Source organism: Acomys russatus, chromosome 5 (assembly GCF_903995435.1).
Source record: "Acomys russatus chromosome 5, mAcoRus1.1, whole genome shotgun sequence".
Taxonomy (NCBI): Eukaryota; Metazoa; Chordata; class Mammalia; order Rodentia; family Muridae; genus Acomys; species Acomys russatus.
Genome location: NC_067141.1, coordinates 29,406,115 through 29,418,122, shown reverse-complemented (window position 1 = coordinate 29,418,122; position 12,008 = coordinate 29,406,115). Strand labels below are relative to the sequence as shown.

At 52.3% G+C, this 12,008-nt stretch overlaps 2 protein-coding genes across 2 annotated transcripts in view; one reads left to right on the top strand and one right to left on the bottom strand.

The window, feature by feature from the left end:
• Positions 1-12,008, bottom strand: part of Macrod1 (mono-ADP ribosylhydrolase 1) — an 899,697-nt gene that overhangs the window by 749,262 nt on the left and 138,427 nt on the right. The gene's annotated exons all lie outside the window — the stretch shown is intronic.
• On the top strand, positions 3,779-11,958 carry Otub1 (OTU deubiquitinase, ubiquitin aldehyde binding 1). The gene is made up of 7 exons (XM_051146055.1): positions 3,779-3,890; positions 6,080-6,141; positions 6,385-6,483; positions 10,001-10,119; positions 10,265-10,349; positions 10,522-10,716; positions 10,840-11,958. Exons 1-7 carry the CDS (start codon positions 3,833-3,835, stop codon positions 11,035-11,037), a joined length of 816 nt encoding a protein of 271 aa, XP_051002012.1. The 5' UTR covers positions 3,779-3,832; the 3' UTR covers positions 11,038-11,958.

Genomic DNA, 12,008 nt, shown 5'->3' with positions numbered 1-12,008 from the left:
TGTATGACCTTAGCAGGTAACGCAGTCTGGTTTCAGTTTTTGGGATTGCAAAATAAGGATAATGGGACAGGCAGAATGATGTCACGGCTCTAATCCCAGGAATCAATGAAGTTATTTTAAATGGCTAAGGTAATTTTGCAGATGTGATTAGGGTTCTGGGCCTTGAGCTGTGAGATCGTCCTGGATTATCTGGTTGGCCTGGTGTGATCACCAGACGCCCCTCTGCAAACAAGCCCATCCTTGCTGGCTGTCACTTTGTAGGAAGTGGGCTAGGGCTAGGGAATGCTGTGGCCAGAAGCTGAAAACAGCCCTCAGTTTACTGCCGGAAGGACTGGGAGACTTCCAACAGCTGCGAGGATATGGATTTGGCCAGGCATCCTGAAAAGGAAGAGATGGGTTCGCCTCTGCCTCTGGAGAGGAACAAGTATAAGTGCACCTTGTTCTGATCCCCACAGCTGAGCTCCTGGGGCAGGGGCCATCAGCACTGCAGTGCCAGCCGATTAGACTTCTGGGTGACGCAAAGTGAACCCTCAGTGCTGGAGCTACAGGTGCACGCCTTCCTCTGTGGTGCTGGAGCTACAGGTGCGCGCCTTCCTCTGTGGTGCTGGAGCTACAGGTGCGCGCCTTCCTCTGTAGTGCTGCATCTCTAACTTGGGTCCTCATGATTTTGCAGCAAACACTGCCCACTGAGATATCTCCCCAGCCGCTATGGCCATCTTTTTGATAAAGGATTTCATATTGCTGTCCTGACTGGCTTAGAACTCAGCAGTCTTCCTGCCTCAGCCTCTCAAGTGTTGGTACTACAGATCTGAGCCACCAGCCCAATTTATATTGCCTGTTTTTGTAAGCAGCCATGGACATTTAGAGATTGGTGAGTTGAGAGGCAGGGACAGTGCAGGGCTGAGCCAGGGATCGCAGGCAGCTGTAGATGCTTTGGGACATTCAGAAGGCAGGAGATGGTGAAAGGGTTAAGACGTGATACAGGACTAAGAGGACAGCTACTAACCTACCAGATAAATGAGCAGGAAAGAACCAGGCAAACCATGCATGACTCCACACTGAGAGCAGCACTCAGGCGCTGGATGCAGGTAGGTGGGAAATCAAGCCTGTCTCAAATCTAAATAAAATATAAAATTAAGTCAAAGACTTGACTGGTACTGTGATTCAGCAGGAGAACAGGAGCTTAGTGTGTGAGAAGGTCTCACGTTAGCAGAGGCTTGATGGAAAAGGAGAACATGAAGGGCTGGAAGGGTCAGGAGGGGCTGGAGAGAAGGGAGTATGACTAAAACAGAAAGGTCCTGCAGAGAAGCACAGATCCCTATTTACTGTGTCAAGATTATGTCCTGCTGTGTGCTCACAACCAGTGGGGGAAGTGAGGGATTATGTAAAAATCTTCATTGTTAGCCAGGTGCTTTGTAGCTCTCTTCAAGATTAAGAAAAGATCAGCCAGGCGGTGATGGGGCACGCCTTTAATCCCAGCACTCTGGAGGCAGAGGCAGGCGGATCGCTGTGCGTTCAAGGCCAGCCTGGTCTACAAAGTGAGTCCAAGACAGCCAAGGTTACACAGAAAAACCTTTTCTTCAAAAACCAAACCAAGGGCTGGAGAGATGGCTCAGTGGTTAAGAGCGCCGCCTGCTCTTCCAAAGGTCCTGAGTTCAATTCCCAGCAACCACATGGTGGGTCACAACCATCTATAACGTAACCTGATACCTTCTTCTGGCCTACAAGCAGACAACACTGTATACATAATAAATAAATCTTTAAAAAAAAAAAAAAAAAACAAAAACAAAAACAAAAACCAAACCAAGAGCCAGGCATGGTGGCGCATGCCTTTAATCCCAGCATTTGGGAGGCAGAGACAGGTGGATCTCTGTGAGTTCAAGGCCAGCCTGGTCTACAAAGTGAGTCCAGGACAGCCAAGGCTACACAGAGAAACCCTGTTTTGAAAAAACAAACAAAAAACCTGTCTCAAAAAAAAAAAAAAAAAAAAAAAAGGGCTGGGGCTTTGTGGTTAAAGCATGCCCAGCTCTTGCAGACGGCCTGGTTTTGGTTTCCAGCACCCATATCATGTAGTCCAGTTATATCACGTGGTCTAATCACCTCTAACCCTACCTTCCAGAGGCTCCAATGCCTCTGGCCTCCAAGAGTTTCAGCACTCAAGTGCACATACCCTTTCTCCCACAGACACATTTTAAATGTCATCTGTGAATCATCTAGGAAGTTTAATATAAATCAATAGCAAGAGTATAGATACCAACTGGGCAGTCGTGGCACACACCCTAAATCCAGGCGCATCGGTGAGTTTGAGGCCAGCCTGGTCTACAAAGGGAGTCCAGGACAGCCAAGACTACACAGAGAAACCCGGTCTCAAAAACAAACAAATATCGAAGATGCTGCTAAGAGAAGTTACAGACTGGGGGAAGAGTGGGCTCAGAGGTAAGGGAACTTGCTACCAAACCTGATGACCTGAGTTGGATCCATATGACTGAAGGAGAAAATTGATTGCTATATGTTGTCCTCTGACCTCTACACATGGTGCAACCTCCCACAGAGCAATACACACAAAAATATGTTTAATAAGAATATATATGGGGGACTGGAGAGATAGCTCAGAGGTTAAGAACACTGGCTGCTCTTCAAGAGGTCCAGAGTTCAATTCCCAGCAACCACATGGTGGCTCACAACCATTTGTAAGGAGATCTGGTGCCCTCTGCTGGCCTGCAGGGATACATGCAGGCAGAACACTGTATACATAATAAATACATAAACCTTTTTTAAAAGTGAGAATATAGCCGGGCGGTGCTGGCTTTGTAGACCAGGCTGGCCTCAAACTCAGAGATCCGCCTGCCTCTGCCTCCCAAGTGCTGAGATTAAAGGTGTGCGCCGTCACCGCCTGGCTGATTTTTTCTTAATCTTGAAGACAGGTACAAAGCAACTCCACCCTGACCTCGATACCTGGTCTAGGGAGTCCATAGAGGAGCTGGGGCTGGGATCAGTCAGAGAACCGCTACTCTAGAGAGTAGAAACGGAGTCCCTTTGTGGTTCAGAGGTTCAGAATGTAGACCTAACCCAAGGAAAATGGGAAGCTTTGGCAAAAATTAGCAATGATGGTCACGTTTTGGCTGTTTTTGTTTTCTGTTTGTTTTGAGATAAGGTCTCTCGTAGCTGAGGAAGCCTGAAACCCTATGATTACCTTGAACTCCTGCTCCTCCACGTCTCCGCCTTTCACATGCTGATTGTGGTGGATTAGCCCTGCTTTCTCAGCCAGAAGGATATAGAGCCCAAAGTTAGATCCATGTGTTTGGTTTTGATATCAAGGGAAGATGCTTTCTTGGCTGGAAACAGGTCTCTAAAATCTGCAGAGAAAGCTCAGTAGTGAGGGGAGAGAGGCCGCGATTTCGGGGCTCTGGATGTTGTCACTGCTTCCTGTCTCGAGGAGGTTCCACTCTCCGCATTGCAGCTACTGCTACTGTCGCGTACCACAAGTGCAAGCGCAGCAGAGATCAACCTTCAGTGACTTTAATTCCATCTTGTTCCTTATCTCAGTTACACAACCTGCGTTTCAAACTTAAGTGTAGAGAAAACAGAAGTGACTCGAGGAGGCCCTTAGCACCCCAGGACCCTCAGGAGAGTGGGAATGTGGAGGCGCGCATCGGGACCGTCCGCCTGTCCAGGGTATTGGCGGCCCCTACCCTGGGCCACAGAAACTGCCCAACCCCTGACAACCGCCAAAGGGAGCCTGTTGCTAGGGGCGTTGCGAAGGAGGGGCTCCCTTCCGGGAGGAGGGCAATTAATAACCCGGAAGCGGTCGGCAGTGCGGCGCTGTTTAAAGATGGCGGCGGAGGAGCCTCAGCAGCAGAAGCAGGAGCCGCTGGGCAGCGACTCCGAAGGTACGGACCGAGGGAAGGATGTCCTGCCGGGATAGAGGGGGCGAGGCTCGGCCGGCCGTTCCCGAGTTTAGGGAGGTAGGGCCGCCGGGGACCCGGCGCAGCGTGCGACGGACCTGTCCGCCGCGTCTTTTCCCCTCCCCCTCACAATGGAAGCTGGGCCGTGGCGACCCCCGGCCGGGCGGGGTGGCCTGGTCCCCGGCTCGGCTTCTCGCGCACGCCTGGGGCGGGGCCTGGGCCGCCCCGCCTCCGCCCGTCCCGCGGCGTCGGACGGGTCCCACAGTCTGTCTTCCCGAGTCCTCGCAGACAAGCCGCGGCCTAGGCCGGGCCGGAGCTCCCCGCCTTTGCCCGAGCTGCCGAAAGGCGTTGAGTGACGCCTGGCTGCCAAGGACGAAGTCTCTGGTGGGTCGTTTGGGATGCCATCCGCGGCCCTCTTCCTTAGAGCTCGTTCTTGCCTTCCGGCCCCCTTGAGCAGATCCAGGCATTGTTTTCCTAGATCCCTGATCCTTAAAAAAGCAAAAAACGGTCACACCCTCTCCATGTCTACCAAGAACTTGGGCTCTGGGGGCTGAGTAGTGAATAGGAGGGACAGCCCTGTTGTCCAGCAATAGGACGCACAGCTGAGAACAAGTTCCCAAAGGATTGACTGAAAAAGTCAATCATCACACGCATACCCTACCCTAACTCCACACTAAAGACTAGAGGCTGAGGGTAGGAAACCCAGGTGCACAGAAAGAAACTGTTCTCCATCACACATCTAAGAAGGATCCAGCACTAGAACTGGTGTTTCCTGACTCCTGCCCAGTAGCTGCTTAGTGTAGAGTCCACAGGATGAACCTCCTGGATCCCTAGAGAGTGCTTAGGTGTTAGTTGCTGCTGTTAGAATCTCAGCATATTTGGATGATGGGAGCAAGGTGATGGCATTAATCCATTCTACAGGTGAAAGGCGGCTTTGCAGTGAAGTGACAAAAGTGACAGTATGTCCAAGAGCTCAGCCTGGAATTGTACAAATGTGGACTTGCCCACCTTGGGCAAGATGGAGTCACCTCTCTGTATTTGTTTTGGTATTTGGAAAATGGACACCATTAACAACACACAGGACCACAGACGACAAAGGGTGTGTTCCAGTAAAGTGCATCCTTCCATGGTGCTCTCGCTCCACCTAAGGCTCCACCCCCCCCATCCCGCTCTCCCCCAGAGCAGCATCCCCGGGATGCTACAAAGTCATGGTAGAAAGCAGGAGTAGCACAGCTGAAAGAGTGCCTTGGTGGTGACCTTTATTCGGTCATTTGATTGATTGATTGATTTTTTGAGACAGGGTTTCCCTGTGTAGCCTTGGCTGTCCTGGACTCACTTTGTAGACCAGGCTGGCCTCAAACTCACAGAGATCTGCCTGCCTTTGCCTCCCAGGCATGCACCACCACGGCTGGCTCTTTTTATTTTTTTAAACTTATTTTTTTGGGCTGCTAGGAATAGAAACCAGGGCGTCACACCTGGGGGACAAATATATCTTTACCAATGGGCCCCAACTCCAGTCCTATTTTCTTTTCTTCCAAGATAAGGGTCTTGCTGTATTTCCAGGGCTGATCTCTAACTCTTAGGCTTCTTGATCCTGCTCTGGAATGTAATTGCTGGGACTTTCTTTTTCCTTTCTTTCTTTTCTTTTGGTTTTTAGTGACAGCATTTCTCTGTGTAGCCCTGGCTGTCCTGGACTCGCTTTGTAGGCCAGGCTGGGCTCCAACTCACAGGGATCCGCCTGCCTCTGCCTCCCGAGTGCTGGGATTAAAGGTGTGCGCCACTGCGCCCGGCTCTTGTTGGGACTTTCAACTGTGCGCTGTGATGCTCAGCTGCCCTCTTTACTCCTATTTTGTTTTGGGGGGTTTTTGTTTGTTTGTTTGTTTGTTTTGTTTTTGGGGGGTTGGAGTCTGGCTCTGCGTAGCCCACAGTTTTGTGGTCTTCCTGCCTTAGTTTCCCAAATGACACCATACCCGGTCGGCTACCTTCTCCAGAAGACGAGGAAGTGAAAGCTCAAAGAGGGAAGGACTTTGCTATACACAGTGGGGTATAAGACATAGGGTTCCAGATTCCAGGCCTGTTCTTCCACAGCTGCCTACATTAGTGCAGTAGCGATAGCTAGGCCCCACAGTAATCCTTGGTTGGCACTAATTTTTTTTTCCCCTCTCTTTTTCTAGGTGTTAACTGTCTGGCCTATGATGAAGCCATTATGGCTCAGCAGGACCGAATCCAGCAAGAGGTGAGGTGTGGGTGAAGGGTAGGGAAGCGGTAGCTGAGGACTTTGTGGTAGGGGTGTGCAGTGAGGGACTGACTCCTCATGTCTACTTTGAAGCCCTCCCCTCTCCAGTCTATTCTAGGCACTTCATGCTTTCTGTTGGGGTTACTGTGCCACTGGATGAGCAGCCAGCACCCCTTTTGTAGGTGTTAGACATGGGTTACTCAACCTCCTTGCCAGAGCATGATGGATTCTTGCCCCCTGCAGATTGCTGTGCAGAATCCACTGGTGTCAGAGCGGCTGGAACTCTCAGTCCTTTACAAGGAGTATGCTGAGGATGACAACATCTACCAACAGAAGATCAAGGTGGGATCCTGGCCAGAGGGTCAGGAGGGAGCCTGGTTCAGCCCTGCTTCTTGCCAGGCCTAATCTTTGAGAGGGTAGGGTGCTGGGGGGGACACACCTCTCATTGCTAGTTCTTGAAGTGTGCAGCCTCTGGACTGAGACCTCCATTCACATCAGATTGCCACTCAGCAGCTGTCTTCTTGACAGGTCCTTCAGTGTCTGAGCCCTGGGTGTCCTCATCTGTAAAATAGGGACAGTGAAAGCATCTGCCTGTAGGGTGGCTGTAAGGTTGAGGTAGGTGATGCTCAGGTGGGACCAGGTACAGGCTGGGCGGGCACTGAGAACTCAGTACCCAGCCAGGGCTAAACTCACTGGTGTTGGGATGGGTAGATTGGAGTTTTGTGGAGGACAGGCCCCCTATGCGTGTCCCTGCTGCAACCATCACCCAGACTGTGTCAAGCTTCTTTGCCAGCCACCCCAAAGGCTAGGAGCACTGGAGGTTGAACTATGACCCTGGTATGAAAACAGTATTTAGTAGACAGCCTGAGGAAGAGATTGGAAATGGTGTGTTTCCAGTCCTCCTCCAAAGATCATAGGTGTTTATTTCTTGTACCTGGAGCAGGGAACCCAGTGAGTAAAGCTGCCTGAGTGGTGGACTGGGAGGGCTTCAGAGTCAGGCTTGCTAGGGAGTATTCACGGTTACTCCTGTTGCCAAAGAAGCCAGAATTCATGACTTTGAGCCATTGGCAGCTACTAAAAACTTAAATGTTGTATAGGGCTGAGGTGCAGCTAAATCAGCAGTAGCAGGAGCCTAGTATATGCAAGTCTCTAAGCTGTGTCCTTCGCACCTGAGGACAGCTAAGCCGTGTCTCCTCAGTCTAGATTAGCTGTCTGTAGTCTTGATCTGCCCATACCAGTGCTCAGAGGGCTGGGATTTCTCTAAGATAATGTGAGGAGATACAGGCCCCTATCTTTGAGCCAGGTAGGCCTTTGCTCTCCAGTCGTGTGACCTCAGGCAGTGCTTGGTCTCTGGCTAGTTATTTTCAGCCTATGGGTCAAGTTCAGGGAAGGTATTGAACTAAGCACCGCTGCTGCCCAGTAAGGGCTTAGAGAGCAGTACGTTCTTTCTCTCCATGTGGCAAATTAGGAGAGTGATGCCCCATCAAAGGCCTCCTGTTGTTCTAGGCTGCCCTGTAAAGCCAACAGGGTGAACCTCGGGTTGTTCTTACCATTGAGTCACTTAACAGAATGTTTGACTGTCTGAAGAGAGGTGGCTTCAGCAATATACCTCAGCCCCCTGCACTTCGTTTCTGTGCACTGTGCTCCAGCTCCTGTTCTTCCTGCTGATGACAGCAGAACCAGGCTGGGTATGGCTCCTGTTTGGAATGGACTCTGAAGAAGTGGGCATGAGCTTTCCACAGGGTGCCTGATAACATGTGGCCAGTGAGCTTACAGCAGGAGAGTGGCTGGACTCCCAGCAGCCTTAGTGCCTGGTCATGCGCCACTCACCAGGCACTGCAGGGAGGTACTGCAGGTATTGGGAACTGAAACACGGCCCTGCTTCTCTGATGCTTACAGGGGAGGGTGCAAGACAAGACAGAAACCAAAAGGTCTGTGTAGTGGTGCACACCTTTAATCCTGGAGAAAATGACGCAGGAGGATCAAGGTAGCCTGGCTAGATATAGCAACACCCTGTCCCGACCCTGTCCCCCCCCAGTACACACACAAAGTTCAGTTGTTGGTCGTGGTTAGTGCTGTGGAGACAAATAAAGGAGTGGGAGAATTTGCATTTTAAGTTGGAGTAGTGGGCAAGAGCCTCCCTGAAAGGTATATTTGATGGACAGAAGCAAGATGACAAGTGACAGGGTATCTAAGAGTAGTGGGGGCTGACGCTGTTTAAGAAGGGGACATCTGGGCAGGCAGAGGCCACCATGAAAGCCAGTTTGGCCTGGGAGTGTGTGAGTACTTTCAAGGATGCAGGGCGGAAGAGGCCTGTCTGTAAGATGACTGTTGTTTCAGTGTGAAAGTGGGTTTCAGGGGACGAGGTGGAGGCAGAGGGAGTAGTAAGGGACTTCGGCAGTAGAACAGGACGCAGGTAGTCCTGGTCCATGGTAACGGCCGTGTGGTGATACATGTGAGTACTGGGTGTGTTGAAGAGATCTATTGTTTGGCAGATGTGTTGGAGAAATGAGCTATCTCCGAGGGAGTTCAAAGCCTGGGTGAAGAGCAGGTTGGTTGGTGCAGCCCAGCTGTGGCAGTGGAGATGTCTGTGACAGTGAAGAGTGTAGGGAGGCAGAACATCCATCTAAGGTGGAACTTTATCTAGGCTTGGTGGCCTGGAATTTCAGCACTCAGACGCCTGAGAGAAGATTCCTGTAAGTTCAAGGCCACCCTGCCCTTCAAAATGAGGCCCATCTCAAAACCAAAGCGAAAGGAAAAACTGTCTGGACTAGTGGGTGAAGATGTGTGAGGCAGACAGGAAGCCCTGTGTCTGCTGATGTGGTAGCTGGCAGGTGCTTGAGGAACAGTACTGTGTGGTTTGGTGGGAGCCTTAGCTTTCAGAAGGAGAAGGACAGGGGCGGCTTGGGAGAGAGCAGGGAGAAAGGGCTCGGGTGGTAGTGCAGCGCTGCCCGGGCTGGGCGGGGAGGGAGTGCTGATGGAGGAGCTCTAGGCTGTGTTTGATCTTCGCCAGACAGAAGCCTCCCACACGAGTTTCTGGTGTGTGTGTTTGTTTTTCCAGACAGGGTTTCTCTGTCCTGGACTCACTCTGTAGACTAGGCTGGCCTCGAACTCTGAGATCCACCTGCCTCTGCCTCCAGCCCAGCCTGAGTTTCTGTTTTTATTGGAAGACCTACCTGGATCTTATAAGGCTCTGGAGTCAAAACTAGTAGGGAGCTGTCCTTGAATCTGAAGGAGGACATGAGCTGGTAGTGAGTATTGGGGCGGCTTGGTGGCAGATGAGAGGGCAGGGCTGTGTTCTCAGTGTGAGTGGACTTACTGAGGGTTGCCTGAGGATGGTTGTCTGAGGGTAGTCATCTGAGGAAGGAGCAGGCAGAAGAGGTATCCAGGTGGGCGAGAAGCCTGCTTATCAAGCAGCACTCCGAGTCCCTGTCATGGGGATGTGCTGCTTCTTTTGAAGGAAGTAGAAAAGGCTGAAGGAGGTGGTCCCTGCTGTGGGCAGCGTGGGTAGAAGGGGAAAGTGGATGGGCGAGCTGCTGCGTGTGGCTGGAGCCTTGCTAGGCCTGTCCTATACCCCTCCTTTGCCTTGATTGTGTTGAAAGACCTGAAAAGCTGCATTAGTCAAGGACAGATTTAGTCGCCTGTTTTTATAAGCAGAGCTCTGTAGCCAGTAGCACAACTGTTGACAGATAAATACATAGCTTCCAGGAGCTTCCAGGGGAGGACTTTGTTCCAGTGGGTGACTTGGTGTCCCCATTCAGCAGCCAGGAGGTGGGAACCTGGAGCTCAGTTGCCACCTACTGCTGCGCCATTCCCTGGGCTGGGCTGGCTGGATGCTAAGCTAGGCTGCCCCCTGCAGGACCTCCACAAAAAGTACTCGTACATCCGGAAGACCCGGCCCGACGGCAACTGCTTCTATCGAGCATTCGGCTTCTCCCGCTTGGAGGCACTGCTAGATGACAGCAAGGAACTACAACGGTGAGGAGGATGGGCACTAGGGGCTCTGGGCCCCTCCTGAGGAATAGGAGGTTGGGGGCTTCCTTTTGAGCATGGTAGGCTGGCTAGGGCCTTGCTCTGCTGGCTGAGGAGCCCGTGCTGGCGTCCCGTCCCTGCCCACCCCCAGGTTCAAGGCCGTATCTGCCAAGAGCAAAGAGGACCTGGTATCCCAGGGCTTCACTGAGTTCACAATCGAGGACTTCCACAACACGGTGAGCTAGCCGGCTTGTCTGGCACCTGGCGGGGGAGGCAGGCTGGCCCTAGTTGTAGAGGATACTGTATTGTTAGCTAGGCTGACAGGGAGGGTGGCTCTCCAGACTGTGGTAAGGGTGGCCTCTTCTCAGTCATCTTCCTCAACTTACCCTTTGTCCCTTGATGGGGCAGTTCATGGACCTTATTGAGCAGGTGGAAAAGCAGACCTCTGTCGCTGACCTGCTGGCCTCCTTCAATGACCAGAGCACCTCAGACTACCTTGTGGTCTACCTGCGGCTGCTCACCTCAGGCTACCTGCAGCGGGAGAGCAAGTTCTTCGAGCACTTCATAGAAGGCGGCCGGACCGTGAAGGAGTTCTGCCAGCAGGTGCCAACTCTGCCCGAGGCCCTCTTTTGCTCTTTTTTTGTGTTAGGGTGGGGTGTGCCAGGGTGAGGTGTGGGACCTGGGGGAGGGATCCTGGGACAGACCTGCCCTGCCCCTCTGCCATAGGAGGTGGAACCCATGTGCAAGGAGAGCGACCACATCCACATCATTGCACTGGCCCAGGCCCTCAGCGTGTCCATCCAGGTGGAGTACATGGACCGCGGTGAGGGTGGCACCACCAACCCACACGTCTTCCCTGAGGGCTCCGAGCCCAAGGTCTACCTTCTCTACCGGCCTGGACACTACGATATCCTCTACAAGTAGGGCCAGCGGCCTGCTGTGCCCTGCCTGCCTCCCCCTGCCAGGCGCTAGACATGTACAGAGGGTTTTCTTTCTTTTTTCATTTTTTTTCTTTTTCTTTTTCTTTTTCTTTTTTTTTTTTCCTTTTTCTTTTTTTTGTGGTTGTAAATGGTCATATTTCACCCCTCCCTTTTCCTGTCATACAACCTTCCATGTTTTATTAAAGGGGATGCTGGTGGTGAGCCTGAGTGTGCGTTTCCCTGCTCTGCTGCACTTCCCTACCTGCCCGCTGGCTGCTGTGTGTCTGGCTGTCCCTTCCCCTGGGGTGTGCCCCCAGCTTTCCACTTATCTACCCCCAAGCATTCCTGGCAAGAAAAGGTTGAGAGGGCTAGACCCTCTCCTGGTCCCATGAAGTCCTATTTTCTACCCACAAGGCCTGCCCCTTTCTTCTTGACCTTCCAGGTGTTTCCATGTGAACTGGAATTTGGCCAGAGGTCTCAGGCCACCCACACTCAAAGCTACCCCTTATAGACTTGCTATTCTGGCCAGGGCCCCCATATCACAACTACCATGCCCACCTTCAGGGGTGCATGATTGAAAAGTCCTGGGTTGAGAGGGTTGTGGGAGGAGGCTGGTCCAGGCCAGGTTGAGGAGCTAGGCATCCTCGGTAGGCCCCTGGAGGAGCTGACCTGGTGTGGGAGGAACATTAGGCCTAGGTAGGGCTTGCCTGTTCCCTGTTCCCCAGAGCCCCCTGCCTGTGCCTGCTCTGCACCCCCTTTGCTTGGGCCATACCTGCATTACCTGCCTCTTTGCATTCTCCTCTCCACTCCCAGCACATGCGGGGTCTCAGCCTAGGCTGTGAGCTCCTTGGGGGCAGGCCCTCAATAAACGTGAAGTGCTGCTGCCGCTGCCTCTGCTGTCTGGCCCATGCATCTACCCTCATGGCTCACCCAGGGCTCTTGTAGCCTCTTGAAGCAAAAAACAACAGTGCCCAA

What these genes read in the sequence shown, in the direction of transcription:
- Otub1 (XM_051146055.1), top strand. Translation starts at nt 3,833, where the DNA reads ATGGCGGCGGAGGAGCCTCAGCAGCAGAAGCAGGAGCCGCTGGGCAGC. An exon ending in TCGAGGACTTCCACAACACG is followed by an intron (nt 10,350 to 10,521) that starts GTGAGCTAGCCG and finishes TTGATGGGGCAG; the next exon opens with TTCATGGACCTTATTGAGCA. An exon ending in TGAAGGAGTTCTGCCAGCAG is followed by an intron (nt 10,717 to 10,839) that starts GTGCCAACTCTG and finishes CCTCTGCCATAG; the next exon opens with GAGGTGGAACCCATGTGCAA.